The sequence below is a fragment of the Macrobrachium nipponense genome, chromosome 15 (genome assembly GCF_015104395.2).
Source record: "Macrobrachium nipponense isolate FS-2020 chromosome 15, ASM1510439v2, whole genome shotgun sequence".
NCBI lineage: Eukaryota > Metazoa > Arthropoda > Malacostraca > Decapoda > Palaemonidae > Macrobrachium > Macrobrachium nipponense.
In genome coordinates, this window is record NC_087208.1 from 39719266 (window position 1) to 39735426 (window position 16161).

General features: G+C 37.0%; 4 protein-coding genes and 1 pseudogene across 4 annotated transcripts in view; 2 read left to right on the forward strand and 3 right to left on the reverse strand.

Annotated features, from left to right (window-relative positions):
• Window positions 1–16161, forward strand: part of LOC135227139 (pro-resilin-like) — a 212272-nt gene that overhangs the window by 85140 nt on the left and 110971 nt on the right. The window lies entirely within an intron of this gene.
• LOC135226919 (pro-resilin-like) lies at window positions 953–2101 on the forward strand (annotated as a pseudogene).
• LOC135226819 (pro-resilin-like) lies at window positions 2366–3215 on the reverse strand. The gene is made up of 3 exons (XM_064266511.1): window positions 3164–3215; window positions 2915–3013; window positions 2366–2822 (listed from the first exon to the last, which is right to left on the reverse strand). Exons 1-3 carry the CDS (start codon window positions 3173–3175, stop codon window positions 2493–2495), a joined length of 441 nt encoding a protein of 146 aa, XP_064122581.1. The 5' UTR covers window positions 3176–3215; the 3' UTR covers window positions 2366–2492.
• LOC135226820 (pro-resilin-like) lies at window positions 7826–9156 on the reverse strand. The gene is made up of 3 exons (XM_064266512.1): window positions 9095–9156; window positions 8335–8418; window positions 7826–8205 (listed from the first exon to the last, which is right to left on the reverse strand). Exons 1-3 carry the CDS (start codon window positions 9104–9106, stop codon window positions 7891–7893), a joined length of 411 nt encoding a protein of 136 aa, XP_064122582.1. The 5' UTR covers window positions 9107–9156; the 3' UTR covers window positions 7826–7890.
• LOC135226821 (pro-resilin-like) lies at window positions 14815–15705 on the reverse strand. The gene is made up of 3 exons (XM_064266514.1): window positions 15656–15705; window positions 15438–15518; window positions 14815–15239 (listed from the first exon to the last, which is right to left on the reverse strand). Exons 1-3 carry the CDS (start codon window positions 15665–15667, stop codon window positions 14925–14927), a joined length of 408 nt encoding a protein of 135 aa, XP_064122584.1. The 5' UTR covers window positions 15668–15705; the 3' UTR covers window positions 14815–14924.

The following is a 16161-nucleotide window of genomic DNA, read 5'->3' on the forward strand; positions in this document are numbered from 1 at the left end:
TGTTAGTAACTTGTAGAGAGTTTCATTTGTGAAATGAAGGCAAAATTAGAAGAGTTAGTCTAGTTGATATCTAGACATATAGGCATAACATGAGTCTTGTTAGGGATAGGCAGAAAATTACCTTATTTGCCCCAAAGTATTAAATGTTGGAAACGATATATTCTTGGCGAGAGGAATTGATTTTAAAATGCATTTCTGGTATTGAGGAAAGACAAGGTGAGAGATTTTGAAAATAAATAAATGCTATTGTCTTTTCATAATGTTTATGAATGACGGATTAGATTTAAAAGAAGTGGGGTGGGAGGGGAAGGTTTCTCAGTCAGAGGATGGATGTATAAGCAACACGTGCCTAAAAGATTTCCTACCTGCCCCCTGTGGGCAGAGTAACCAATTCTCCTCGAAGCTTCTTAAGCAGTCCAACGTCCATATTATCAATTACAGGCTGCTCTGGGAATAAGAGCCTTTGCTGTTATGTCCTTTACTTAACCTATTCCATTCATCCATCCACACCTTCTAAATCAGATTCATTTTGTCGATAGATAATAGTGCAGATGAACAATAAACTTAATGATTAGGTGGGATAAAATTGAACACCGAATGTCTCTGATCCTGAAACAAAGAAATGTACCAGTCCTAAGACCAGAATTATCAGTTATGAAAACTGCGACCTTCGGGTTACTCGCTGAGGAAGAATCTTTTATATAATTGGGAATTTATAAATTTTGCCAGATGCTAATTAGCCTGCTATGATCTTACACACACAACTCAAGCTGAGCTGACAACGTTGCAGTGGATGAAGAACTAAATTAGCCCACAATACTGGAGAAAGGGAGAAACTCTTTAGCAAAGGTTAATCATAAAATATTGTGTATTTGATAAGTATTTTAGTACTTTATCAAAATTTGGTAATATTGCTGGACATCTTTTCTATTATTAATACTTTTTTCACAGAATGACGATAGTAACATTATGTACAGAATACTTATAGTAATTTATTACAGCACTAGAGAGAGAGAGAGAGAGAGAGCCGAGAGAGAGATAGAGAGAGAGAGAGAGAGAGAGAGAGAGAGAGAGAGAGAGAGAGAGAGGTGCTTTAAAGACTTACTATTCCATCCGAGAAGGCACTTTTAAAGAATTCAATGAAAAAATGAATAAATAAATAACAGGTGTGTCGATCACTTCATCCAAATTATGCTTCAATTGGTCTATAGCAATATCAATCACAACCTTAGCTTGTAGTCTGTTCCAAAGTTAGTCTCTCTTGAGTTGAAGAAAGCTCCCACAGTGTCTGAAAAGTACCTGTTCAGCTTACCTCAAAGTAGGCGTTTTTCGAAGAGCCCAAATGAAGACGTTCTGGACTCCAATGACGTTGTTCGGGTTCCTATGACCGGTAATGTTTCTAGTTTTTCCATACCATTCTGGGATGGCGACCAAAACTAAACATTATGGTCTAAGTGGGTCAGACTAATTAGTATTGTCTCTCAAGAGAGGTATTGATTGACTGATTGAAAGGTATTTTACATCATAAAGAGAGAGAGAGAGAGTGAGACGAGAGACTGGAGAGAGAGAGAGAGTAGAGATTGACATAGAGAGAGAGGAGAGAGAGAAGAGAGAGAGATTGTGGATCGTCAATAGTAGGATGTTTATCTTTACGTTTCTTGATTTTTAAATATTTACATAAAATAACATATTTTATTTAAATATCTACATGGAATAAAACATCAAGATATGAATAAGTCTATTATAGAGTAATAATCCTACCTTCCTTTCCAGTTCTCCTCAGGATCCGATGAGTCCTACGAGTCCAGCGAGGCTCGTTACAACTTCAACTGGGCCGTCAACCACGCCCCTCCCGCAACGACTTCGGACACCAGGAGCAACGCGACGGAGACGACACCCAGGGATCCTACTACGTCAGCTCCCCGACGGCCGCCTGCAGAGGGTCGCCTACCGCGTCGATGGTGCTGACGGATACGTCGCCGAAGTCACTTACCAGGGAGAGGCTCGCTTCCCCGACTCAGACGAGTCCTTCGAGTCCCGCGAGATCCCCAGGTATGCCGCTCCAAGGAGGTCCTACTTCGACTCAAACGAATCCAAGTAGATCTTGTTTGCATTTTCTCTTGACACTTTGCAATATCAAAAGTATTTCAGATAATTATCTAAGATAGAAGAGACCTAACCATTTACTGGATATCTGATGTTATTCTTGTATTATTCAGAACCAGTGACATAAAAGAAGAATTTTAGAGCTTCACGAGACAAGTAGAATTCGAACAAATCAGGGAAATGAACATCGCAGGAGTAGGTGACCTCAGTAATGCATCCATTGTCTAATTCTAGTTGGAAGGTATTTCAACTAAAAGAATTTTTAAATCAATTTTACTTTATTTACACATAAATTATAAATAAATACAACATCGAAGACCCAGAGGTGGATCTCATCGACGTGGAATTTCTTCAGCAGGAGCATCACCGAGATCCTTGTCCAAGATCTACTTGGATTCGTTGGAGTCGAAGTAGGACCTCCTTGGAGCGGCATACCTGGGGATCTCGCGGGACTCGAAGGACTCGTCTGAGTCGGGGAAGCGAGCCTCTCCCTGGTAAGTGACTTCGGCGACGTATCCGTCGTCACCATCGACGCGGTAGGCGACCCTCTGCAGGCGGCCGTCGGGGAGCTGGACGTAGTATGATCCCTGGGTGTCGTCTCCGTCGCGTTGCTCCTGGTGTCCGAAGTCGTTGCGGGAGGGGGCGTGGTTGACGGCCCAGTTGAAGTTGTAACGAGCCTCGCTGGACTCGTAGGACTCATCGGATCCTGAGGAGAACTGGAAAGGAAGGCAGGATTATTACTCTATATAGACTTATAATGAAGCATAGCTTACAACTAGTAAATAGCCTAAGGCCCATTGTTACTTACTCTTGCCCTTGGCCTGGGTGGAGCGTAGGAATATCTCTCGAAGCTCTCGAAGCTGTCAGCTGCAACAACGGCAGCCAAACCCAACACTACCAAAGCAACCTACGAAAGGAACCACAAGAAATTACAATAACAAGAAAAGTAGAAGGTGAAACTGTAAGTAATGTTTCTCTACTCTGAAGCTATCATTATTCTCAGACTATTTTATTACAATATCAGCAATGCCTCAAAATGTGGAGTATTTGAGCTTACTTTAGAATGCATCTTGTTCTCGTCGAAGCCTCAAGATGAGTACACAGCCTTGTCCTCTTCACCACCTTTATATATATTCGGCAAAGACTTGGCTGGTGGGCAACGCCTTCCCTCCTAAGTCCAGTTTTTGTGGCCCAATTTCCAAACGTCCTTTGACCTCATGTCACTTCGGCACATAACATGACGAGGAAAAATTTCCAAACGTCCTGACCTCAAGCTTCTTTTGCGCATAACGTCTGCAGGAAAAAATAACATTGAATTCGTGTGCAATATTTTGGTAGATACGTTTGTGAAAAATAATATATTATAACATTAATAATAATTTTCTTGACATCAGCGATAATTTCAGTGTTACCTTCTTCGTATTTATGAAATCAAATTGGAGTGCTATTATCCCAAGGATAATAATTACTCTTAGTCCCTATTGTTTGATGATATCAGTCATGAAAAACAAAAAATTCCACTTCGCCCAACCACACCCCCCCCCTTTCCCCCACAAAAACCCCCCCCCCCCCCCCCCACCCCCCCCCCTTTAAACTTTAAATAATAATTGTAGTCACAGAACACAGACTATCCATATATATATATATATATATAATATATATCTATATTATTATATTATATATATATATATATATATATATACTATATTATCACATGTATATATATATATATATATATATATATATATACTATATATTATATATATATTATATATGCATATATATATGTATGTAGGTACATATTTATGTGTGTACGTGCATGCATGGGTATGCATAATACTTCACATAACAGATAATAGAAGCATCATTTCCTTGGGCTACTCTGTACTATAAGAAAATATCTTTAAACAAACATACTTTAGCTTATGCGCTTGTTGATATACTACCAAACTCTTGCGTCGAAATGTCCAAATTCATCTAAAGAAAGCATGCACATCATCACAGTAATCCATAATGTATCCTTAAGTTTTTTTTTCTTTGCGTCAGAGTTTGAAACAAATTTTTGTTGTCACTAATATCAGTGAGTTTCTAAGAATTCCTCACAGGGCATAATGTCAGATATAAGTAGTTTTAATATTCGCTGATATGGAAGTGTTTGGGAGCGTCATTGCTATTAGGTATGAATTACGCAATTAATTACATCTGGTGGCATGGATGGATGCACGCAGTGCATTTACGCACACATACATTTACGCACACACACACATATACATATATATACACATATGTATTATAAATATATGTTTATATGCATATGCACACACACTATACATACACACATATACATATATATATATATAAATATATGTATATATATATGTGTGTATATATATATATATATATATATATATATATATATATATATATATATATATATAGTATATACAGAATATATGTTAACGCCAAGTGATTACTCGCAAATCTCTGACAATCGGTAAAATATTGAAAATCTTATTACGGATAACAATTATTACCTGTCATGAGTCCAGGCTACATGAAAAGTCCTCTACTCCACATTACTCTCATCAGCTGCCAAAAGACGTCCATCACGTCGACGCCCCATCCACCGAGAGTCGATTTACAGCATCGTCTTTCTCTGTCAAAATTCCAATTTGGGAAATTTCCTCAGCAGGCGCATACCAGTCCAAGTCCTAGGGGTGGGGGCGGACGGGAGGGGGGGGGGGGGGGGGCGTCGGACGATGTCTCGCAACGGCAGCTCATCGAGATAAAGAAGTCGACCACCAGACGGGCAACGAAAGAAATCGGAAGCAACGCGTCCTTGGCCCTCCCTTTTGTTGGGAGATTTCTCTTGAGACTCGCCAGCCAGCCAGCGAGGCTTCTGTTGCCTTACGTTACGGCAGGTAAATGGGTTAAAGAAAAAAAAAGTCAGTAAGACGGAATTAATAATGACTGGTTTATGAGAGTCAGGCTGTCAAGCTAAGCACTTGGGTGCTTTCGGCCATCCAGCCTTCAAGACGGTGAAAGGATGGAGATGGAGCTCAAGAGAATCAATAGGACTGTACGAGGAACTAAAACCCCACAACTGCAGTAAGAATTAGAGAGGTTGGACAGCAAAGTGGAAGAAAGGAAGTCTAGGAATGGATTTAAAATAAAAGGCTAAAATTTGGGTGCAGATACGGGCCGAAGGGATGTTGCAAACACTCTTTGGTAATGCCTACAGGGCACCACGTAAGCTGCACTGACGGTGCTACCGCTACAAGTCTAGGAAGTGGGTGCAGCTAGGGGCCAAAGAGACGTTTCAAACACTCTTCAGTGATGCCTACAGTGCACCACGTGAAGAGGTGCACATACGGCACTTTCCTCCCTACGGGGAGGACGAGAATAATGACAGCAATGACGAGGCAAATCCATCGGGCTGAAGTTCGTTCGAGAAAGCAGTCGTTGACTTTCTTAAGCTGAAAAGATTAGGTTTACGTTCCATTGCTGTAATTTGATTAGGAAAATGTCAGGGGCGAACCTCCAGTCCTTAAATTCTTTCGTTTCACCATTTTCTACTTCTTTGTTGCCTTCGTCGTGCTGCAATAAAAAGCCATTTTGATTTCATTTTCTCATATCGTCCGTGGTGGCGTAATCCTAAAGTGAGGGTTTGACAGATCCATGCAATTTCAGAAAAAAAAAATTAGAGATGATAATGAATAGACTGAACATTTCAATTTGACACCATGATTTTTGTGGTTCAAGGACTCAACGTTTCAGATTTTTATTTGAATAAAAGTTATCTTATAGTTATTTTATGAATATAAATCTTATTATTCCTTTTAAAAATGAATAGACATATTAAGTCCAAAAACTGTAATAAGAAAACTGGTACTTTAAATATGTATACACACATTATATATAAATCATCTAATATATATATATATATATATATATATATATATATATATATATCTATTATATATATATACAAGTATTATTATACAATACAACTTCATATGCATACACACACACACAGCCACACTTCAGCTAATATATATATATATTATATAATCTAAGTATATAATATATACACCAAGTTAATATATACACATACAATTCATATGCATACACACACCACACAACACTTATCTATAACTATATATATATCTATATATACTAATCTATATTATATAATCAAGTTGACGTGGTTTTATCTAAAGACATAGACGAATATTTAACAGACTAATAATTGCAATGCAATTATTAGTCGTGATTTAGGGACAGCAGAATTCCTATTGAAGGTTCTTGGTTTTTATGTTGCCATATCCTCTCTCTAAAGATACAGAAGTTATGGAGTCTATAATTTTATATTTGCTATATAAAGTTTCTGCCCTTTTTAACAGACATTGCATGGGGTAAATTAATAAGGTTTTATTTAGTAAGTCTGGTTTTGTACCCTCAACACACCTGAAACAAAAACTAGACCTCGGGGATTAAACCTTTTCACCTTTCCTATTTAAGTGCATATTGAACTTTAGCAATAACAGGTGTAACCTTTGACTTATTCTTTTTTTTTATTTTAGTGCTTCAGAATCGCTTATCTAATAAGACATGAGTTTCCAGTAATGATCACATAATTACTTATATCCATATATGTATATATTCATATTAACTGCTTGAGATGACGTTTTCTTATTATTATAATAATACTGGCGTGCTTTAGGAACCTTTGGTTTTCTTAAAAGAAGTAGTACTGGTATTGTTGATTTTATTTCTCCAACAAACGCTTATTACTTAGACAAATTATGCAACTTCTTTTTGTTCAGCCACTTTTCTAAAGCTTAATTTTACTCGAGAACCTCCTGTTTTTTTGTAAGTGATTCCTTCAAGTTCGACGCACTACGAGCATTGCAAAATATTAGCACCTTCATTATACTGTGGTACCACCTAACCACACGACCTGTATAAGCGGTTGGTTGTTCTCTTCAGATTAAATCCTAGAATAGTTCTTCAGTAAAATTTGACGGGAGTTCAAAATTCCTTCACCTGTCATTTTACAGTACCATGTAACTCCATTTGTGCACTGGCCCCTTGCTCTTTACCTAACCAATCCAAGGGCATCAAAGTCTTCTTTAAATGCCCAGGGAAATAGTGACCCTACGAGGGGCCATTGCCCCGGGCACCCCTGCATGCCTTGTCACTGTATCTTGTATCGAGTTTACAAAGTCTTCTTTAAATGGCCCAGGGAAATGTGACTACCCTAGCGAGGGGCCATTGGCCCCGGGCACCCCTGCAGTTCCTTGTCACTGTATCTTGTATCTTGAGTTTTACCAAATCTTATTGGTAGTGTGACAGATCTTCAGCGGTCTCAGTAGAGAGTTTGCTATACTACTTTACCAAGCTTACGACATATCTTGTATGACATTTCTTTCTTCATAAATTTCATACGGATCTAGATTTGATAATGTCACAAGAAACACTTTCGTAAACTTTGCAACAATATATATTTTGGTAAAGCTGAATATGTTTTATAATGGCTTCTTTAACTTTGCCAAATCCGTTTGTCTAATTTGTAATCATTCCACGTATCCATAGGAAATAAGCAACTGTCGTTTGGTACTTTTAGGTCCCAAGTTACCCTCTTAAAGAATCTACAACTATATCATTTTAAAAGGAAATTTAACCAGCATTGTTATTGCTTTTTTAATTAATTAAATAAATGAATAAATTACATCAAAGGCAATAAGACTTGTACATATTCTCAGGTCATGGGAAAGAAGAGATTTACTTGGACTCGTTGGAGCCATAGTAGAACCTCCTGGGAGCCTCGCGGGACTCGTAGGATTCGAAGGAGTCGGGGAACTGAGCCTCACCGGAGTAGGTGACCTCGGCGATGTATCCGTCGTCATCAGAGGCACGGAAGGCCACCTTCTGCAGGCGGCCGTCGGGGAGGTGGACGAAGTAGGATCCCTGGGTGTTCTCTCCGTCACCGGCTTCCTCGTGTCCGAAGTCGTTGCGGGAGGGGCCGTGGTTGACGGCCCAGTTGAAGTTGTAACGAGCCTCACCGGACTCGAAGGACTCGGCGGAGCCAGAGGAGAACTGGGGAAGGAGAGTGGTCGTCAGGAGCTGATCTGCCTCGACATAAATTTTCCTCGTTTTATGCTGGAGCTATAATTCAACATATAAATGGAAATAACTTACTGCAAACAATAAAAAAACTTTACTTACTCTTGCCCGTGGGGCGGAATAGGAGTATCTTTCGAAGCTGTCAGCGGCCACGAGGGCAGCCAAGCCTAAGAACACAACGAGGACCTGAAAATGAAGAACATCATGTAATTATTTCTCTAAAGCTTCGCCTTCATGAAAAAATAACTTCAGTTCGCAAGTTCGTGAATACGATCTTCTCATTTACACTGAAGCAGTAGGCTTTTGGACTTGTTGGTAGTCTTTCAGAATTATGTCTAAAGTGTTGATCCCGTATCAGTACTTCAGAAGAAGTCTCTGAGGCATTTTAATCGTTATTATTAAAATGAAGTACTCTCAAACATTTGTCAAAAGTTGCATTCTAAATCACTATTCAAGCAAATATTTTACAAAACATTTTTGGCAAAGGTTACATCTAAAACCATTACAAGAATAAAGGCCTTTTACTAATTGTAAATAAAACAAATTCTTGCAAGCCTTTGTATAGATAAAGGCATCACCTGAATTCAGTGTTTCAGCAGTCTCAGAAACATTTTAAACACTCGGAAAAAAACCTTACACATATATATATATATACATAATTATATAATATATCTATATATATAATAATATACATAATACATATAATATATAATTATATAATTTATATATTATGTATTTAAAAAAAATTATATATAATATGATATATATATATATATATATCTATATAATATATATATATATATATATATAGATTGATAGATAGATAGATAAATATGTATGTATGAATGTTATATATTATTACCTTCGCCATCATGTTGTCAATGAGAGAGAGAGAGAGATTTCCCAGAGAAAATCTGATACTGCATCCCGTCTCGATGCGTGTTATATATATATACGCGTTCTGGTCAAGTTCTGCGGCGAGGGCAGGTGCCCGTTTCAGTCATTCCTTCAGCCCGTTTTTCTTTTCCTTTTTCCCTCTTTCTTCTTCTTTTTCTTCTTTCTTTCCGTTTTTTGCCTCCGTTTCGAACATCTTCTCGTGTGACTTCATCATCTCGGTCGGAAACTTTCCTTCCTCGCCTACACCGGGTGAGTGTTTTAATTTATCAAAGGCGTTCGTGGACAACCTTGGCCTGACACTTATTATGATCGTACGATGATAAATCATTTCTAACCTAACTTCTGTGCATATGCAACAAGACGAACTAATGATAAATTTCGCTAAAGTAACAGTGCGTTGAACTCTCTCTCTCTCTCTCTCTCTCTCTCTCTCTCTCTCTCTCTCTCTCTCTCTCTGTGTGTGTGTGTGTGTGTGTGAGTGTGTGTGTGTTTCATTAATAAAACATTTTACCTCGAATATCATGACCCTACTTATTTTATATGAATTTTGTGTGCTCTGTTTCTTATTATCGATAGCTTCCCTCATAATAATTGTAATAAAAATACATCATGGTCATAACCAAAATCAACATGGGCTCTTTGAAATACGTTAAAACGAGCTTTTACACCTTCTATTTTTCCATATTTTATCTCTTTTATTATTACTTAAGAACCATAAAGTTATTGTTCCAATTATTATCCCTGTGACATTTACAGCTGTTGTAAGTGTTGTGAGTGAAAACAAAAGAATCAATATAGAAATTATTATGACTATTAGAAAGAGCAAAAGCAAAATTGTTTAAAAAGAGGTCATTTATCAGCTTCTAAGAAAAAAACTGATGCTTTCAAAAGGTACAAAAAATGTCTTCCTTGCAAAAACAGTTATTTAAAATAACTGTATTTTTGTATGTTTTTTTTTCTCTACTGGGAATAGTAACAAGAACACAAACTCACGCATATGTAGTCCTGAATATATATATATATATATATATATATATATATATATATATATATATATATATAGTATATATATATATATATATATACCTCTAAAATTTGCATATGAATATTTGTCTAAGGTAGAAGTGAGACGCTCTTCAAATCACAGAAGCCGCTAATTGGTCAGAAATGACGAAAGTGCATTCCTGAAATAATGATTCGAATTCCTTCAGAAAGCCGAGATGGTCGAGCACCATTTCAACCAAAAAGAAGAAGAAGAAGAAGAAGAAGAAGAAGAGAAGAAGAAGAAGAAAAGAAGAAGAAGAAGAAGAAGAAGATCGGTTTGTGATTAGCCGGAATCAAGGTTTCCCACGGAACTACTTAGAGGTTTAATTGAATAAACCGGTTGCAGAATGTTTTTTTCAATGGAAGCACTATTTTCTCCTTTCTTTGGGTTACTCTTAAAGGACAGTGATTTAGTATCTTAATGATAAATTGAAGGTTTCAAAACACGCTACCCCGCTAGCAATACGTAATGCTGTCATCTCCAACTGTCTACAAAAAACTGCATCGAAAGATTATTATCATACAGTGACAATTTATTACATGGAGGAAAAATCTAAGATTATTGCTTGTGACGCATTGAATCACTGAACCAAATCTTTACAAAGTGCCTCCCTACACAGATCTTATCACAGAAAACATACACACTCACGCATACACAATACATATACTCCCAGCTTTTATCAGCTTCTAAGAAAAAACTGATGCTTTACAAAACGTACAAAAAATGTCTTCCTTGCAAAAACATTTATTTAAAATAACTGTATTTTTTGTATGCGTTTTTTTTTCTACAGGGAATAGTAACAAGCACAAAAACTCACGCATATGTAGTCCTAAATATATATTATATATATATATATATATATATATATATATATAAATATATATATATATATATATATATATATATATTATATATATATATATATATATATTATATATATCTAAAATTTGCATATGAATATTTGTCTAAGGTAGAAGAGAGACGCTCTTCAAATCACAGAGCCGCTAACTTAGTCAAAAATGACGTAAGCGCATTCCTGAAATAATGATTCGAATTCCTTCAGAAAGCCGAGATGGTCGAGCACCATTTCAACCAAAAGAAGAAGAAGAAGAAGAAGAAGAAGAAGAAGAAGAAGAAGAAGAAGAAGAAGATCGGTTTGTGATTAGCCGGAATCAAGGTTTCCCATGGAACTACTTAGAGGTTTAATTGAATAAACCGGTTGCAGAATGTTTTTTCAATGGAAGCACTATTTTCTCCTTTCTTTGGGTTACTCTTAAAGGACAGTGATTTAGTATCTTAATGATAAATTGAAGGTTTCAAAACACGCTACCTCGCTAGCAATACGTAATGCTGTCATCTCCAACTGTCTACAAAAAACTGCATCGAAAGATTATTATCATACAGTGACAATTTATTACATGGAGGAAAAATCTTAGATTATTGCTTGTGACGCATTGAAATCACTGGACCAAATCTTTACAAAGTGCCTCCCTACACATAACAGATCCTATCACAGAAAACACACACACTCACGCATACACAAGCACATAGACTCCCATTCTCTCTCTCTCTCTCTCTCTCTCTCTCTCTCTCTCTCTCTCTCTCACCGTCTGATCTAGAAAAACATTCTAGATTTTGATACAAAAAAAATTAGTGCAACGCGACCTCATGTGTAACAACATTGCACAATATTGCAAAGTTAGTTTAGGTACGAAGATGAAATGTAAAAATGAAAAAATAATAATCAAATGCCTGAAAAAAGAAAGCACCAATTTAAAATGATATGAAGTTTATGGTCCTTTCCATATTTAAAGAAAAAAATAGGACAACCCATCATCTGGAATTATTTGAAATGACCTAACGCATGATACAATCCTTATCATATGAATGCTTCGCCACTATTATAAGGCTGAACTCACCCGTTAGATACGAAAAGGTCAAGGCAGGTCACTCGAGCAATTGCAAGAAATGTTACGCCAGCATCATTTATCATTAAGAAACGAAATTCGAGTTTCAGTCCGTCTGCCCCAGAATGGGGTAAATATTTTGGAGGCGCGTTCTGTACGTCTCATTTTCCAGCGCGTTCTCCTCGTTACATTTTCAGGTGCGTCCTTTTCGTAATATTTTCTTACGGAACCTGTCATTAACGATCAAGCTGACCGTCGAAGATGGATCATTCTGAACTTTTCACCCGGGATTCTGATGACGTCAACGCTATTCTATTTTGGGGTCAAATGCCTCTTACATTCATAATAATAATTGTTACTGAATGGGGACTGGAATGTTGAAGGACTATTTTCTAACTTAGGTTACGTTTAATTGTTGATATTTTTATGAAGGCGAGAAAAAATCTATGATGACCTATTGTAAAGAGAAATTGCTTATATAAATGTAATAATTTTCATTAGATTATTTTTAATATTATTACCCCACCATCAGTGTCGAGTAATACTAATATCAACATTCTCACTCTTATTTTATTACTACGCTGGCTTTGGATATACAAACGAAAGTTCCATGGGTACCCCTGCTCCAACCTTCTTACACCCACACACAAGCACACGCACGCTGAAACACACACGCGCGCGCGCACACACATACACACACAAAAAAACAGAAATTAATTCTGTTTTTAAAAAACAATTAATGCACCTAATTTCACCGGTTTTCCAGTATTTAAAATTTATTACCTTTTTTTTTTTTTTTTTTTTTTTTTTTTTTTTTTTTTTTTTTTTTTTTTTTTTTTTTTTTCTTTTTTTTTTTTTTTTTTTTTTTTTTTTTCTCTATCACAGTCCTCCAATTCGACTGGGTGATATTAATAGTGTGAGGTTCCGGGTTGCATCTGCCTCCTTAGGAGTCCATCACTTTTCTTACTATGTGTGCCGTTTCTAGGATCACACTCTTCTACATGAGTCCTGGAGCTACTTCAGCCTCTAGTTTTTCCAGATTCCTTTTCAGGGATCTTGGGATCGTGCCTAGTGTTCCTATGATTTTGGGTACAATTTCCACTGGCATATCCCATATCCTTCTTATTTCTATTTTCAAGTCTTGATACTTATCCATTTTTTCTTCTTTCTCTTCAACTCTGTCCCATGGTATTGCGACCAATGAGCGATACTTTCTTCTTGATTTTGTCAATCAACGTCACGTCTGGTCTATTTGCACGTATCACCCTATCTGTTCTGATACCATAGTCCCAGAGGATCTTTGCCTGATCGTTTTCTATCACTCCTTCAGGTTGGTGCTCGTACCACTTATTACTGCAAGGTAGCTGATGTTTCTTACACAGGCTCCAGTGGAGGGCTTTTGCCACTGAATCATGCCTCTTTTTGTACTGGTTCTGTGCAAGTGCCGGACATTCGCTTGCTATGTGGTTTTTTTTCATTTTTCGTATTGCACTTCCTACATATGGGAGAGATGTTATTTCCGTCTATCGTTCTTTGAACATATCTGGTTCTTAGGGCCTGATCTTGTACCGCTGTTATCATTCCTTCAGTTTCCTTCTTGAGCTCTCCCCTCTGTAACCATTGCCAAGTTTCATCGCTGGCTAGTTCTTTAGTCTGTCTCATGTATTGTCCGTGCATTGATTTATTGTGCCATTCCTCTGTTCTGTTTATCATTCTCCTGTCTCTGTATATTTGTGGGTCTTCGTCTACTTTTATCAGTCCTTATTCCCATGCACTCTTGAGCCACTCGTCTTCACTGGTTTTCAGATATTGCCCCAGTGCTCTGTTCTCGATGTTGACGCAGTCCTCTATACTTAGTAGTCCTCTCCTTCCTTCCTTTCGTGTTATGTATAGTCTGTCCGCGTAGTGCTTTGTGTATTGTCATATGTTTCCTAGTTTTCTGGTCTATGCTGGGGAGTTCTGCCTTCGTCCATTTCACTATTCCTGCGCTGTATCTGATTACTGGCAGTGCCCATGTGTTTATGGCTGTTATTATATTTCCGGCGTTGAGTTTTGACATCAGTATCGCCTTGTGTCTCTGCATTTCTTCTTCTTCTTCTTCTTCTTCTTCTTCTTCCTCTTCTTCTTCTTCTTTTTCTTCTTATTATTATTATTATTATTTTTATTATTATTATTATTATTATTATTATTATTATTATTATTATTATTATTATTATTATTATTATTATTAATGATTCAAGTGAAGCTACTGTACTAATTTAGTGTAACAATTTATTATGAGAAGGATCTAGCCACAAATAAAATCTTACGCTTGAAGTTTCCATAGAAGTCTCGTCGTTAAAATGTTGTTATATATTATATATATATATTTATTTGCATAATATATACAGAACACACACACACATATATATATATATATATATATATATATATATATATATATATATGTGTGTGTGTGTGTGTGTGTGTGTGATAAAGTTATACTAGAATACTAGTTGTATCAAAAAGAGGTGATACCCAAATATACAAAAATACTGGAAAAATCCAGCTTTACGACACTTGCCATTTCTTAATCATAGGCAACGTTCTCTAGCTAATCATAATATAGAAGGACAAGTTTAATTTTGGCCACATCTTATGGCTGATAGTATCGATAAGAAACGAAATATAACTATTTTAGCTTTATCATTGATACGGGATTGGAGCAGTGCTCTAGGTATATAAACAGAATGATGAAAATATAATAGTTTATTGAAATAAATAAGGCATACCTATTACAAAAATGTACAGGGAAACAAAAGTGATGTTAAAACCTAAAGCCGTCTTCAGAGGAACTTTAAGATTTACTTGGACTCGTTGGAGCCATAGTAGAATCTCCTGGGAGCCTCACGGGACTCGTAGGATTCGAAGGAGTCGGGGAACTGAGCCTCACCGGAGTAGGTGACCTCGGCGATGTATCCGTCGTCGTCAGAAGCGCGGAAGGCCACCTTCTGCAGGCGGCCGTCGGGGAGGTGGACGAAGTAGGATCCCTGGGTGTTCTCACCGTCCCCGGCCTCCTGGTGTCCGAAGTCGTTGCGGGAGGGGCCGTGGTTGACGGCCCAGTCGAAGTTGTAACGAGCCTCGCCGGACTCGAAGGACTCAGCAGATCCTGAGGAGAACTGCGGGAAGAGGAATCGGTATCTTCAGTCTGAGACTTCGGTTCTTTGAGGTTTCAGTATATCGACGAAAATTATTTAAAATACACAGTGTCCATAAAGTCCCAGAACCATTACAAGTACGTATTTATTGCTCAGAATGGTACTTTATGGACACCCTGTATAGTTTATTATCATACGAAAAATGCTACTAAAACTCACCCTTGGGCGGGAGTATCTTTCGAAGCTTTCGAAGCTGTCGGCAGCCACGAGGGCAACTAAGCCCACCAGAGCGAAAATGACCTGAAATGCCATTTGAAAGATATGATTACTATTGCTACAAATCATATGAAATAACTGGCATTTATCATTCACAAATGCCTGAGTTTATGTACAAAGTCTAATTAGTTATATCTTATTCAGAACATCTCATTCCTTACCTTAGCAACCATGATGACCTTGTTGGAGTCTCGAGAGGAAACTGATGCTTTGTCTTACCTCCAGAATCGTTTATATACCACAACTGCAAAAGAGGGTGGGGTTTGGTAATCGATTCTAAAACAAGTTTTTCTGTTAGATTTCCAAAGAGTTTCTGTCACTTTAGTAAGCTGCAATGATGATTCCTCCTTGATAAACTAAAGAAAGTCTCTGAGACACATATCAAGTTTTAGTTATTACAGACCTCTGCACCTTTCTTGCTTTATAGAGTATTTAAATCAAATTGATGAAAAATATTCCTGGGAGACTTGTTATTTTTTATTTTGATTCATTGTAAATATATCAATATCGCATTAATGTTTCTTTCCTTAAGAGAACAACATTTCTAATCATAGAATTTATTTCATGAAGAATTTTAGAAGTTTCGTCAAAATCTGGAATAAAAAATATTTTTCATTTATTTCTCATATTTTTGTTTTGTGCGAATCTGACTTCAATCATTCTCTCT

Excerpts from the sequence above, each read along its gene's own strand:
- LOC135226821 (XM_064266514.1), bottom strand. Across the intron at positions 15,240-15,437 it reads AAAGATACTCCCGCCCAAGG|TTCTCCTCAGGATCTGCTGA; the intron begins GTGAGTTTTAGT and ends CTCTTCCCGCAG.
- LOC135226820 (XM_064266512.1), bottom strand. Across the intron at positions 8,206-8,334 it reads ATTCCGCCCCACGGGCAAGA|TTCTCCTCTGGCTCCGCCGA; the intron begins GTAAGTAAAGTT and ends CTCCTTCCCCAG.
- LOC135226819 (XM_064266511.1), bottom strand. Across the intron at positions 2,823-2,914 it reads CACCCAGGCCAAGGGCAAGA|TTCTCCTCAGGATCCGATGA; the intron begins GTAAGTAACAAT and ends CTTCCTTTCCAG.